The 15,722-nt window shown below is 41.9% G+C and overlaps 1 protein-coding gene across 1 annotated transcript in view; it reads left to right on the top strand.

The window, feature by feature from the left end:
- The window catches only part of LOC136881322 (malate dehydrogenase, cytoplasmic), a 38,063-nt gene that overhangs the window by 1,134 nt on the left and 21,207 nt on the right, over positions 1-15,722 (top strand). Inside the window, exon 3 of the mRNA XM_067154136.2 lies at positions 142-483. Coding sequence (XP_067010237.2) covers positions 142-483 — 342 coding nt within the window. The remainder of the gene's footprint in view (positions 1-141; positions 484-15,722) is intronic.

Here is a 15,722-nt window from a genome sequence, read left to right as displayed (position 1 = left end):
GTTGGTTCTTCTGACTGCGCACTGTGTTGCAAGTTACCGGTGAGGGCGATGCAAGGTTGCATGTGAAACCGGTATTTCTACAACATTTGTCAACTTGCCTCAAATAATAATACATTCTTTAATAAATCTTTTGCTTTACAGGGTGAAGCTCTTGACAAGTACGCCAAGAAGACTGTTAAAGTATTGGTGGTGGGAAATCCAGCAAATACAAATGCCTTAATCTGCTCGAAATATGCTCCAAGTATTCCACGGGAGAACTTCAGTGCCATGACCAGATTGGACCAAAACCGTGCTCAGGCTCAACTAGCGGCTCGTCTGAAAGTTTCTGTTGATAAGGTGCAGAATGTTATTATTTGGGGCAACCATTCCTCAACTCAGTTCCCTGATGCAGCCCATGCTACAGTTGATTTAGGATCTGGCAGTCCTGTCAGTGTGGAATCTGCCATCAATGATAATGCTTGGCTGACCTCAGAATTTGTCAGTGTAAGTATCATTCATTTGCCTTTGTATACCTTTCGCTATTTCAGATTTAGTAAGATACAAAATTGTGTATGCATAACTTACATTTATTACTATTTACGAAATTATGAATTATCAACAGATTTTTAAGAAGTGCAGCAATTACCAGTAAATTTTAAAATCAAATCTGCATATCTTTTTGGAGAACCTATTTATTTTTATTGTATGGTTTTTTGTGCCGGGAGTGTCTAAGGACATGGGAGACCTGCATGTCTGGGTGGTGGGATGATAAGGTAGGGAGAGGGTCAAATCCAGTGTCAGCACATAGCCTACTCGTGTCAAATAACACCAAACAGTCTAGTCAAGGCAATCCAGGCTTTTTGCATATGGTCTAATGATTAGAAATTGTATACCATTGTATACCACCACCTCTCCTACCCTACTTACCAACATTCTTTTTTATTATTACATTACAGGCCGATTGTATAAACCATTTGATCTTAGATCAGAGACGAAATTGATCTTGGTTCACGTAAAACTCTGACACTTGTATTGTATAAACGTTAATCTGAAATCAATTCGCACTGAAGTAAGATCAACTTTGACTGGAGAAATTTCTCCAATCAAACTCTTTGATCTCAGTTCATGGAGTTGTTTTCTACTTGAGATACAAGAACAGCTGATTGTTAATAAAATATTACCTGTGTTGTTACGATAAATGGTAAAAAAAATACACTGAAGTCTAACTTCATATATTGCTGTCCATATATAGGCAATATTACACTTCTTTTACTGGAGTGTCATGTAGGCTAATAATTCTGTAACATAACCTCGAGAAATTGTTTGTTATTATGTTACCTCGTTCGTATTTTACAATGTCTGATTACTCTGATTTCTCGGATATATCTTCTGATGATGAAAATGATTAATTTCGTCGGGCTCCCCGTGTGTTCTGTGAAAGAGGAAATCCAATGAGAGAATTGAGTGACAAGAAGTTTAAACTGAGGGATCGCTTGGGAAAAGATACCGTGGAACAGCTAGAACTCGGGTTGTGTGATATTCTAGTCAAACCTACCGAGAAGAGAAACAAACCTTTGTCTCTAATGCACATGTCATTACTTTGAGATTCTTTGCCACGGGAAGTTTTCAGTCAGTCATTGGTGATTTACTGCATATAGACGCAGCGACAGTCTGCAGAGCCATTCATCGTGTATCTAATCTTATTGCTGCACTGAAACACAAGTTTATCAAAATGCCCTCCAAACAAATTGACGTGAGGAAAATCATGCGTGATATTTTCGATGTACAACACTTCCCTGTTGTTCTAGGTGCTATAGATTGTACCCACAACCCTATAATATCTCCTGGGGGTGATAACGCAGAAGTTTATAGGAATCATCATGGGTGGTTTTCATTAAATTTTCAAGTTATTTGTGATGCTCGGCTTAAGTCCCTAATATCGTAGCAAGACGGCTAGGATCTGCTCACGATAGCATCTTCATTAATTTACGAGTGCATGCTCAGTTCGAAACAGGAGGCATTCCAGAAGGCATAGGCCTAATCCTGGGAGAAAATAGCTATCACTGTTGTTACCTGCTGACTCCAGTACTTTATGCCGAAACAGCTGCAGAGCGAGCTTATAATCGAGCCCATAAAGCAACTAGGTCAGCAATAGAAAGAACATTTGGGGTTGTGTAAAGACGGTTCCCTTGTCTCAGTATGGGGCTAAGAGTGGGTTTTTTTTTTTAGAATTGGCTTTACGTTGCACCGACAAAGATAAGTCTTATACTGATGATGGGATAGGAAAGGCCTAGGAGTGGGAAGGAAACAGCTGTGGCCTTAATTAAGGTACAGCACCAGCATTTTCAATGGGGCTCGAACCCACTATCTTCCAGATTCAAGCTCACAGCTGCGCGCCCCTAACCGCACGACTAACTTGTCAGGTACAATTTCAACTAGGGCATCCTTGTACTCCTTGGAAAAATTAGAACGGTCCTTTTTCTGCTTCATTTCAGTCATTTTTTCTTTCTTTCGCTTGGCATACAGAATACGAAGGAAAAGAGATTCGCACTGCTCAACGCAACTCGCGATACTCAGCTGTTTCCGTGCTGTTGCCAAGTGCACACACATGAACTGGGATCAAAATTGAACTTCGATTAGTTGATCTTAGATCAGTGTTATACAACACGACACTGGTCTGATCTTAGATCATTTTCTGAACTTAGATTAAAACTGATCTCCAGTCAGTGATTATACAATCGGCCCTACAAGTAACATATGACATGTTTAGCCTGTATTGTCAACTTCGAACTGTTTAAAGATATTAACATTAGAAGTTCCACCTTAACAATACTTACAAAAGTTTTTATTCTTAAAGCGAAGGTATAGGTACATGTTTCATCCCTCTTGGGGACTTTCTCAGCCTAGCAAAGAATGGAAGTTTAATAGTAAAATTAGTATAACAAGAAAGGTTTTTATTTTTATATATATACCAGGTAGCTCGTGAGCACCATACTTTCTACTTATAAATGTCCCGCATGCAGAATGATGAACGGGATGTCCACTGATTTTTCACAGAAGCACTACTACTAGTTTCACAGAATAGTATTAGTTTTTGTTTCATAAAAACAACTCTCTTCTAGAGTGGAATGTCTGCACGTGTATACATTAATACGCTGCTAATTGTTCTTTTCTGCATCTTTGGTGTATTTACAAATGTACCCTGTTATGGAATGTGTGCAGTCTTTTCTTTTCTTCATGGGGCCTCTAAATATTAGTTCCTAATTAGCGCCGACCTCTAAGATCTTTTGCTACCATGTTTTTCCTTCATTCCCACCTAGATATACCTTCTCCCTTCACAAAGCTGCAGGTTGTTCTTATTGGGTCGTCTTGGATTTTTTCTCTCTCTTCAACTGGTAGTCCTAGAGTGAAGATTCTGATTCTACCCAGTACCTCACATTCGAAATGTAGTGTTCAGCTGATTCCTCTGCTTCATTGCGTTTCCTACATATGTTGTCTCTTATTACTCCAATTCTTTGTAGGTGTTTTTTCAGATGGCAGTGTCCTGTCAACAGTCCTATTACCCATCTTATATTTTCTCCACTGAGTTTCAACAGTTCCTTAGGGCCGGTTGCATAGAAGTTAATCTGAGTTCAACCACCCGAAACTGATCTCCAGTCAAGCTGAACTTAGAATTTTGGTTGTATAAACATTAATCCAAGATCATGTCTTCTTGATGGAAGATCAAATCTGACTGGTGAATTTTCTCAGATTAACCTGGTTGAACTAAGTTCAGCAGAAGTAATATAATTATTATTTTTGTGAGAAATAAATCTGTTTAGGTGTGTATGACATAATAACAAAGAAAAATAATAAATAGGCCTACTGTTGATTAAAGTAAAATGATAAGTAGGCCTAATGCTAATTGTAATTATTTGAACAATAATCCTACTATTAACAAGTTGTTTGTTCTCCACTGTTTTATGCTTAGGGCCTATAGGTTATGCTATTTTCAGATTTCAGATTACTCTGACGTTTCATCCGAGAATGGAGAGTTTGAACTCCAAAGAGCTCCTCGCGTGTTTCAACATAGAAGGTATCCCTTGTTAGAACTAAATGATCGACAATTTAAAACACGGTTTCGATTAGGAAAACGTGTAGTTGAAGAACTAGAACAAAGATTACATCTACAATTAAGGACACAAACTAAACGAAATCATGCACTGAATCCAATGTTCATGATCCTTCTCACACTAAAGATTTTACGCAACTGGAAGCTTCCAAATAGTAATTGGAGATGTATTCAATGTAAATAAAGGAACTGCAAGTAGGACTATACACAAAGTCACTAGAGAGATTGCAGCTCTAAAACCTCAATTCATCAAGATGTCTGCTGAGGAGGGTGAAGTAAGAAGGACATATCTTTTTCCTCTTAAAATTTGCAGTACGCGTCTTCTTGTTACTCATCTTTCTTTTCCATTTTGCGGCTTTGTTTACGTATCGCAGACAAATGAATGTCGAATGGCGTCGAGAATTGTCGATCGTTTCTATCTAAATCGCATGTTCGATACAACTCGATTCCATACAATCGCAATTATCTCTCTTGTTTAGCGATGTTGTCAACTCTGTTTCGTCGACCTTAGATCAAAACTGAACTTGGTTCAGTGATCTCAGATTAGTGTTATACAACTCACACAGAGAAAAGAACGAAGTTCATTTCCGATCTTCGATCAAAACTGAACTACAGTTAGCGATTTTTATGCAACCGGCCCTTAGTGTGCTTCTTGTTTGGTCCTTTTGCCAGGCTGAGTGCCTCAGACGGTTAAGGCGCTGGCCTTCTGACCCCAACTTGGCAGGTTCGATCCTGGCTCAGTCCGGTGGTATTTGAAGGTGCTCAAATAAGTCAGCCTCATGTCAGTAGATTTACTGGCACGTAAAAGAACTCCTGCGGGACTAAATTCCGGCACCTCGCCGTCTCCGAAAACCGTAAAAGAGTAGTTAGTGGGACGTAAAACAAATAACATTATTATTATTGTTTGGCCCTTTTATCAGTTCCTTTGCAAGCCTGCATCCTGGAGTACTTTTCCAGTTCTCCGTTTGCTTCTTTTGTACCCATTTTCCTGTGTAATGTCGGGCTTGTCCATCCCCTTTCCTGGCCAATTTATCTGCCTTTTCATTTCCTTCTATATCTGCATGCCATGGTACCCATATTATTTTGACAATGTTTTACTTTCAGAGCTTCAGGAGAAGTGAGTGGCAATACCAGACAATTCTGGATATTATTCGGACTGCCTCTAGTGCCTTAATGGCTGCTTGGCTGTCCGTAAAAATGAAAATGTTCTTATTCCTATAGTTCATTTTCAGATTTTCTTCAAGACATGTTGTGATAGCTATAATTTCAGCTTGAAAGACTGTAGTGTGTCTGCCCAGGCTCATCTGGATTGATCTCTCAGGTCTTTCCCCGTTGATCCCTCCTCCTGTGCCATCTACAGTCTTTAAGCCATCAGTCCACCACACTGTATCTCCTTTTGTATTCCATTTGTTGATATCCCAGTCTTCTTCTTTTATTATCTGGGTCTCGAACAGTTTTTTAAAGTTGTTCTTTGGTATCATATGATCAGAAGGCATGTGTAGAACTTGCTCTGTTATTTCTCTGTTAATTTTACAGTGTCCTAGATTGGGTCTTTGTGCATTCCAGCACTCTGATTGTGCCAATCTATATGAACTCATTCTAGCCTGTCCTTTTATGAAATTAGCATAGTGATGGAAAGTCTATTAAAGTATTCAAGGCTTCTGTCGGCGTAGTTCTCATAGCCCCAGTTATGGCTATGCATGCCATTCTCTGTAGGCTATCCAATCTACTGCCGACTTTTCCTTGACATACCTTCTGCCACCAGATGATTGCAGCATAGGCCATCAACGGTCTGATGATTGTGTATGTCCACATTACCTTTGATGGTCTTAGGCCCACCGGGCGAGTTGGCCGTGTGGTTAAGGGCGCGTGGCTGTGAGCCTGCATCCGGGAGATGGTAGGTTCGAACCCCTCTGTCAGCAGCCCTGAAGATGGTTTTCCGTGGTTTCCCATTTTCACACCAGGCAAATGCTGGGGCTGTACTTTAATTAAGGCGACAGCCACTTCCTTCCCATTCCTAGGCCTTTTCTCTCCCATCATCGCCCTAAGACCTGTCTGTATTGGTGCAACGTAAAAAAAATAAAATTAAAAAAAAGTCCTAGGCCCCATGTCTTCCCAACGGCTCTTTTGCATGCATACAGCAAGTTCGTGGCCTAGGTTATGTTCCTTTGTATATGTAGATTCCAGCTTAGATTTTTATCTAACACTACACCTAGGTGCAGTGCCTGTTCTTCCATGTATATATCTTGCCCAAAGAGCTTCAGTGATCTATTTCCCTCTAATTTTCTCCTTATTCGAGTTGACTGATAGTTGATCTTCTCGATACCAGTTCTCAACAAGGTTGAGTGATCTTTGCATGAGGTCCTGGATAACACTCATCACCTTACCTCATACCACAATCACTAGGTCATCTGCGTATCCTTGTGTATAGAAACCCTGTTCGTTGAGCATAGCTATGATTTTGTTCACCACGAGGTTCTACAGCAGAGGCAAAAGAACTCCTCCCAGAGCACAGACTCAGGTAGCCCTAACCATCAGCGTTTCTTCAAACAGGGTTGCTTTTATCTTCCTTCAGTCTAATGTGGATTTAATCCATTTGACGACAGTTTTACTCGCCTTGCTCTTTTCCAATGCTTTGATCATAGTCATAGGTTGTATTGCTGAAGGCTCCTTCTGTTTCTAGAAATGCCGCCAGTGGAATTTCTTTATATTCTAGGCTTTCCTCTAGTTTACAAACCAACTGGTGGAGTACTACTTCAGTGGATCTGCCTGGTCTATATGCAAACTGATTTTCATGTAACATTGAATTCAGTTGCAACGTTCTTCTGATATATGTATCCAGAATTTTCTCCATTGCTTTCACCATGAAGGAGGTTAAACATAATGGTCTGTATCTATTGCAAATTGGATGTGCTGGTGGTCTGCCAATGATGGTTCCTCCAGCACCTTCCAGTCTTTAATAAAGTTTGCAATATGCATAGTGCTTAGTGTAATGTCTATTACCTTCCTGCGATTTTTATTTATAAATGTAGGCTTGTTTCCTAGGTTTAGTATCGTCAACACAGTTCCAATAATAAACTCTAGTAAAGACTCGCCTCTTGCATTGCAGTTTGTGCTGCCCCATGCCGTGTGGTGTGAATTTGCATCTGCTCCAAGGACTAGTGTTCGCCTTTCCTCTTCTCATTGCAAATTAGGTTCTGAACTTCTTCTGATGGGGGCAGATTAGTTGAGTCATATAGGAGGTATGCAGAGCCTGTGGTTATTTCTCTGGGACCTTCCCAATTTCCAAGTTTTATCTTGGCCGCCACTAAGTCCTTTGAACAATGTTCCTGCAGCAGAAGGCATTTTAGTTTTCTGCTCACAAGTAAACATGTTCTAGGCATATTCAATGTAGTATCGTACATAAGCTTACCTCCAGATACCGCCAGTCCTACTACTCTGCCCTTAACTACCCATGTCTCTTGTATAAGAGCCACATCGATAGCCTTGGACTTGAACTTCCTGATGAAATTGGCCACAGCTGATTTTTTATGTTGTAGGTTGGCCTGTAGAACTTTCAGTACCATCCTTGCCAACGCTAGGTTTTGTTTGTCCCTTAATTACAGGGTGCGGCAGAAATACCTGACGAATTTCAGATGTAAATAACTCGGCAACGCAACAAGCCATTCACAATTTTGTTGCACAGTTTAAAAGAGCAGGGTTTGCCATTTGTCATATACAGTAGATTGTAGCGAACTAAAGGTCGTATTGGCCACAGCTTTCAAACAGGTGTTACTGTCGTGGTGCGCACGGTCTTGGTCTGGCCTTGGAGAACACGTGCATCGTCTCATCCGGGCTAGTCAATCAGCCAGCCAGTCGCTATCATGGCGTGGAGTGGTGTACACCAGGGTTTTGTGATTGAGATTTATTTAAAAAATGCCGACTCTTGTTACCACAACACAGCGTTTGTTTCGCAGACACTTTGGCGTAGGTCGACATGAGAAAGTTCCAAGCAGGAACACCATTCTGTATCGGGTAAACAGTTTGAGAAAAAGTGGTTTGAGTGTGAAAACGAAGCCGCCTGATACACCTCGTAGCATCTGAACACCCGAGACCGTCCGTGCAGTGAGATACGCCGTTACGTAATCTCCTCAACGTTCGATGCATAGGGATTCACGTGCTGTGGGACACTCGGATCGCACCGTAGGGAGGATTTTACACGCAGGCATGAAGTTCCATCTGTACAAAATCGTGGGTGTTCAGAAACTCAGTGAACGTGATTGGGCCAACTGCAGAGCGTGTTGTGAGACTATCCTGGAAGCTGTAGCAGCTGACACCAGTATCCTGGCAAGTGATGAAGCGCACTTTCATTTGTCAGGCTACGTTAATAAACAAAATTTTCGGTACTGGTCCGTAACCAATCCTCAACAGATCCGTGAGCGACCTCCCCACAGCGAGCATGTTACTGTTTGGTGCGCTGTCACTGATTTCGGAATTGTAGGCCCTTACTTTTTTGAGGAGGACAGAACTGTAACAGTAACACCGGATCGTTACGTACAGCTGTTACGCAACTTCCTGCAGCCAACACCGACTTAGGGAATCCTGCTGTGTGGTTCCAACAAGATGGTGCCACTGCACACACAGCCAGGGCGTTGATGGGTCTCCTCAGAGAAATGCTTCCAGGACGTCTCATCTCCTTATGGGGTGACGTTCCATGGCCAGCCCGTTCCCCTAACCTTACTCCGTGCAATTTCTTTCTCTGGGGATATTTGAAGGATCGCGTCTTCCGACGTAAGCCGCGACACTACAGACCTGAAAGCTGCCATCTGTGAAGAAATCGAGGCAATACCACAAGACATGCTCAAGCGAGTCATGCGGAACTTCAGGGAGAGGCTTCAGAGGTGCATGAAACAGGACGGTCGGCATTTGGATAACATTATTTTCAAAACCTAATGTGTATGTGTCGCAAATGGCAAACGCTACTCTTTCCAACTGTGCAATAAATCTTTAAATGGCTTGTTGCGTTGCCGAGTTATTTACGTTTGAAATTAGTCAGGTATTTCTGCTGCACCCTGTACTTGAAATTTGATCTGCCCAAGTCCAAGCTTCGCCTTAAGGCCTCTCTTCTTGAGCTCTTCAAAATCTTTCATTAAGGGCCAAAACAATTGTCCTTCCTGTGTCATCAGAAGTTGTTACATTCAGCACTCTCCACTCTTTCGTCGGAAGTTTGGTGTCGTGCTGATGTATTCTGACAAGCACATCAACCTTCATCTTGTCAAATGGAGGAGGAAACTTGGTGATGACCTTTGTAGTATTTAGCACCTTCTTGGCTTCTGCCACCTCCAGATTCTCCCCTTTCCAGGTGTTGCAATTGGCCACTGTCTGTTCCAGCCAGCTTTTAGTTTCTGGATTTGCAAAGATCAGCACCTTTGCTCCACTTTCCAGCCTTGGAGACTCGAGGAAGCCTGGAAGGCATCCGTCCGACAGCGGTTTCATTTGAGCTATCAGAGCAGATGAAAGTTCCTTGACGTCTTCCTCCTTCAGTTTCCCGTCTGGAAAGGTTTTAGGTGTTATTGCTACCTTCATTGAAGTTAGTCTTTCCGAAAAGGACATGACCGTCTCTTCTTTCTGTTTCTTGGCGGGTGGTTTTGTAGCCGAACTTGATGGCGTACTATCCCCTGACCTTGGCTTCTTCTCCGTCCAAGTTCCAGCCGCTATTTTGGCTTCCTTCCTCGCTCTCTTCCTTTCCTTGTAAAATGCACTATTGCAAGGTGGTCTGTTGATATGAAATCTGTTGATTTTCGATGCAGAAATCTTCAGTTCTATCTCTATGGGTGTTCCTGGTTTGCTTGTGGTAGCAGTCTGCTCTACTGGAGCTTCTGTTGCCATTTTTTGTTTTGAGTCGGCGACGGCCTGTGCAATTGGGACTTCTGTCTCCATTTTTTCATTTTGGGCGAAGCTTCCGTGGCTTCCCTTGATGTCAAAAGTTTTTGAAATTGGTTCTTTATAAGTACCTATATTTCAATCAATCATAGGGTTTTTGCCCCTTTTAGGGTCCTGAGCGTCGTTCTCACCATCCGTGGTGAGGCATACAGCCAGACATTGTCCTCCTGCAACTCAGGCTCTCCGTAACAGAGACCACGCCCCTCAGTCGTCCATCCAGCGGTCCGCCCCTGGCCCGAACCTAGCCAGGTTTGTTCCCCCTTCAGTAGGCCTACTCACGTGGTCTCCGCTTGGCATTATCATGACTGAGTTCACAGCCGTGACTTTCCCCCTAGGTTGGGATCGCCCCTTTCCCAACCCGTAGCTCGTCCAGGCTACATAGAGCAAAGTGATGTGTTGGTTCCAGCACCCCGTAGTGACCCTTCACCTCAATCTCTAGCCCCACTTCACTTGAACCACCGTATCACCCATGTGGAGGAACCATGGATGCCTCTCTAGCATGTGTGGGCGAGGCCTCCATTTCCAAGCCGTGACTTGGGCTAGTAACAATAATGTGTACAATAAAACGACTACTATTTGTTTCACAACATCCGAAATACAGCACATTGTAGCGCTCCTTCGAAAACAAGTGATTAGGCATCCCATGAATCACTATTGCATGCGGGACATTTGTAAGTAGAAAGTACGGCGCTTGCGAGCTGCCTAATATATATGTCTACAGCAAATCAAATTTACATGGTCTTAATATGCCATTTGACAACAAAGTGGTGACATGAAATCCATTTGAAACATCTTATCATTGTTCTTAACCTGTGTATCTACAAATGTAAGGTTCTTTTATACTTGAAGAACGATAAGATGTTTCAGATGGATTTCATGTCACTATTTTGTTGTCAAATGGCACACTAAGACCATGTATATAACACCTTTTTGTTATGTCGATTTTACTATTTAACTTTCGTTCTTCACTAGGCTGAAGAGATCCCCGAGAGGGAAGAAACATGAATGTACGACTTCGCTTTAAGAATAAAAACTTTTATAAACATTGTAAAGGTGGAACTTTTAATGTTAATACCTATAAAGTGTTCATTCTTTTGGTGGGACTTGAATCAGCTGACCACAGTGTCAGGCCATTTAGATTTGATGCCTTAACAATCATGGCCACCAGATAGGCATTTTTTTGCAGTTTAATGGGGTTTGTGCTGTAAATTCCACAATTCATTCAACATTTACAATATTTTGATTCCCAGCATTTTATTGTTCACAGCTTACTGTCCTTTGCAGCAAAATTTTCATCTTGGGCAGAGCTTCCATGGTTTCCCTTGATGTCAAAGTTTTTGAAATTGGTTCTTTATAAGCATCCATATTTCAATCAATCAATCATAGGGTTTTTGCCCAAACCTAGTCAGGGTACTTTATTTTCTGTGCGCACAGCTCATCTTTAGCACTCAGTTGCTGGTTGGTTTCCAGTCATAATGCCATTTCATCAGAGTCCTGACATGGGTTGAGGTCATTAATATGAAACATGTTATATGTGTTAGATAACCTTTTTTTTAAAAAAAAAAAGCAGATGCAATTTGTAAGTTTAATATGGATAAGTTTATAATTAAAAGGAAGAAAGTTGAAGTTGGTTCAGTGACAGAATATAGCTGTAACCTGAGTGAGAACAAACCTATTCTGAGTGTAAGTGTTGTGAAAGCAGTACACATGGAAACCAGGACAAGAAACATAAGAGACTTCTGTCTGTTCTACAGCAAAAATATTTGTTTTCCACCAAGAATTGAGCATAGGTATGTGTAAATAACGACAAGCTGAAGATTCATTAAATGCAGTGCTACACATTTTTTACTTGCACACTGTCAAAAGTTTGCCTTGATCACTGCAACAGAGTTTCTAAGATTTGAACTGTAGTACATTACTGAAATCAATGAAAATAAAGAGGGGTCTACACAAAGATTGTAGATGGTATCGCTGTCGAAGCAGAAAAATGTCATTAACACTCTCTCTACCAAGCCCGTCCACCTTTCTCTCTAAAACCACCAAGCCTGTAGTTTCTACAGGTCACTGGTTTAAGCTTATGCTATTTTGCTAAGCGGTGTTTCTACAGGTCTGGATGTCGGGCAATTATGCCTCGTACTATTAAAAACGATAGTGAGCAAGAGATGACACTCCAGTTGACATATTGTCAAGGCCACTCCTTTTTCACGACAGTGTTATCACACTGCTTCACCGTGCACGTGCGTGTGAAAATGGTAGATCACCAAAATTTATCGTGGCATGAGATTGAGGATTGTTTTGCTAATATAGATGACGATGTCGATGATTCGATGCTGGTATATTTGAAGGTATGTACTTGAAAAATACTATACAATAAGCAGAGTATAAAAAAATCATGAGTGTTTATAAAACAGTAAAATTTCCTCCACCATTTCACAAGACCGTTGGTATTCTTCCTGCATGAGGAAATGTACAGTACTTCCAGATATCTGGCACACAGTCAGCAATGAATAAACAGCTTTATTAACTCATGACTGATTCAAAAGTTGATGTATTTCATATGATAGCTAGTTACTGTAAACCTGTGAAGCTCATGCACACCATAACAGTTTCAAACTGAAGATTTTTTATTTTCACTGAATGCCCTGTGGCCAGATATGATGCTAGCCCTATTGGAGACAATAGGAAGTTTTCCTTCATTACAGTTGGCCGGTAGCAACACAGGGTCCGGCTCCATGGTTTGAATGGTTAGCGTGCTGGCCTTTGGTCGCAGGGGTCCCGGGTTCGATTCCCGGCAGGGTCTGGAATTTTAACCATAATTGGTTAATTTCGCTGGCACAAGGGCTGGGTGTATGTGTAGTCTTCATTATCATTTCATCCTCATCACGACGCGCAAGTCGCCTACGGGCATCAAATCAAGACCTGCATCTGGCGAGTCAAACTTGTCCTTGGACACTCCAGGCACTAAAACCCATATGCAATCTCATTTCAATAGCATCACAGGAAATGGTCACACTTGGCACATTTTCAGGGTCTCTATTTTAATTCTTCTGTATAAGTAGAGCGTGATTACTATCTTGATGGCACAAAACCTAAGTTGCACACTAAGGCCTGTATTCACAAACGTCGTCAAAGAAAAGCAGCTTGATTTGTTCTGGGTGATTTCCAATGAAGAGTAGCGTTACAAAAATGTTGCAAAGTTTTTGCTGAGAAGGCTTGGAAGAAAGGAGACAAACTCCTTGACTAGGGTGGTATGTTCGAAGCTATCAGGGGAGAGATGGTGTGGAATGTCATTAGTAGTGGTATTTTTAAAAATAGGAAAGAACACAATATGAATATAAAGTTGGAATTCAAGAGGTCAAACTGGGGTAAATATTAGTTTATGGGAAGAAGAGTTAGGGATTGGAATAATTTATCAAGGGAGATGTTCAATTAATTTCCAAATTCTTTGCAGTATAAGAAAAGGCTTGGTTATTTATTTATTTAGTGTATGACATGCAGAGACGGTCCCTCCAGGAGACGTGGTCCGGGTAGGTAGAAGAGGAGTTGAGAGTAGAGTTGTTCACTGATCCCCGTCCAGCACACGACTGCGCCAGTGAGCTCCCTGTGGCTTCTTTTATAGCCAAGTCCAGATCGCGTGTTCTGGATGTGTAAGCACTGGCGAAGCCACGACCTGGGCGAGGATGCAGTGGTGACAATGCGCCACAGTACTTTATTAATTGGTTATAAATACAGGAAATTCTTATGAAAACCATTTAGCAAAGTGAATCAAACATAAGGAAAATACAAAGATACATATAATACAAAATATTACAATCTTGCTGGTGTATGATGAGCAGGACGTCGTTTCCGGCGTCGCTGGGCTGGTGGTCTTTGTTGTTGCTCGGATGATGATGGTGATGGTGGCGTGAGCCCTGTCAACCACCTTGTCACCGGTGCAGGCTTTGGTACCAGTGTGGACGGGTTGGTCCTGGTAGCTGTTCCTGCAGCCATCTTCCGGCGCTGGTGCTTCATTTCTCTGCGCCTCCTCATGTCCTGCGGCCCCGTCCAAGAACACAGCTGATCAACTATTACACTGCCTGGACACTGCTCGCCGACACAAATGGACAGAAACAGTTGAAAACCTTGACTTCAAACATTCAAGCAGGAAGGCATGGTCCTTGTTAAGGAAATTAGGAGATGGGAGCCGAGTAGCTCCAGACATTATTCCTATAAACCCCAACAAAGTTGCATCTCATATCGTGTCAAGTTCAAATGCTCCGGAAGATCGCGACCATACCACTGCAATCAAAAGGGAAATCAGAGCCTTGAAAACAGACAGTCTTGAGGGCAGCAGATTATCTTGTCCATTCTCTCGAGAGGAAGTTGCTATGGCTTTAAAAGATGTGAAATCAGGAAAAGCCCCTGGTTTCGATGGCATTTACTCAGAATTTTTAATGCATGCTGGGAAATGATCTGGTTAGCAAAGTTCTACTCCAGTATCTTAGAAACAGGGTCCATCCCTCGACTTCTGAAACAAACAAAGATCATCGCCATCCTCAAACCAGGTAAATCTTGTAATAATCCTCAAAGCTACCGCCCAATTGCACTTCTGAGTGTGGTTTACAAATTACTGGAGAGACTTCTTTAAAATAGAATTGGCTCAGTAGTTCTTGACCATCTACCCATTGAACAAGCGGGCTTTCGACCAAATCGAAATTGCACAGACCAGGTTCTCTCTCTGACTATACATATTGAAGCTGGTTTTCAAAATCAACTAAAAACCTCAGTTGTGTTCGTAGACCTTACTGCAGCATACGATACAGTACGGAGACAAGGACTCGTCTACAAACTGCTTCGAGTAATACCTTGCAAGAAAATCGCCAAGCTCATTGGAAACATGCTTATAGACAGGAGGTTTCGTGTAACTTTGGGAAACAAGACAAGTAAGGAAAGGGTCCTTCATAATGGTCTTCCTCAAGGATCGGTACTAGCACCTCAGCTGTTTAACTTATATATATCAGACTTACCAAAAACAGCCCTCTAAAGCGTATGACATTAAAAATAAAAACACACAATCACAAAATAAATATACAATACACTATGTAGGTTACAATTTCACCATCAAGCTCTGCAAATAGTCTATACAAGAACGATTTGGGTCAAGAAAGTCTTTTGGGCTACCCTGATAAGCACTCAGGGTTCACTGTTCCACTATATGACGAACTGTTTGCTTAGGAGCACCGCAGCTACATTCCAGGGAGGGAAGTTTACTCCATTTATAGAGGAAGTCGGCACACTTTCCATGGCCTGTCCTGATACGGTTGAGGGTTGTCCAGGTTTTGCGAGGTGGGTCAAATCCTTTTGGTATTCTTGTAATACAGGGGAAGTTCTGATACTCAGCTGGAGCCACAGAAGTCCATTCTTGAATCCAATCCTGCTGCAGGCTGAATTTGTCAACCAGGATTTTGGCAGTCCTTATTGGTGGATTTCTGGACCAAAGTCTGTTGTTCACGGCGTTGGGTATATCTCCATGAATTGGCGATTGGAATTCCTCGACAGCTTCTGGTACTCGCGCAACAAGGCATTCTTTCTCCGTAGGTGAGGTGGAGGAATATGGCTCAGAACTGGTAGTCAAGAAGTAGGGGTAGATTTTATGGTTCCCGATATAATGCGCAAAGTATGATTTAGCTGTGTATCAACCAGTTTTGTGCAACAGCAGTTCAGCCAGACT

This window comes from Anabrus simplex, chromosome 9 (genome assembly GCF_040414725.1).
Source record: "Anabrus simplex isolate iqAnaSimp1 chromosome 9, ASM4041472v1, whole genome shotgun sequence".
Lineage (NCBI taxonomy): Eukaryota > Metazoa > Arthropoda > Insecta > Orthoptera > Tettigoniidae > Anabrus > Anabrus simplex.
The sequence above is the reverse complement of the archived record's forward strand: the minus strand, read 5'-3'. Positions and strand labels throughout refer to the sequence as shown.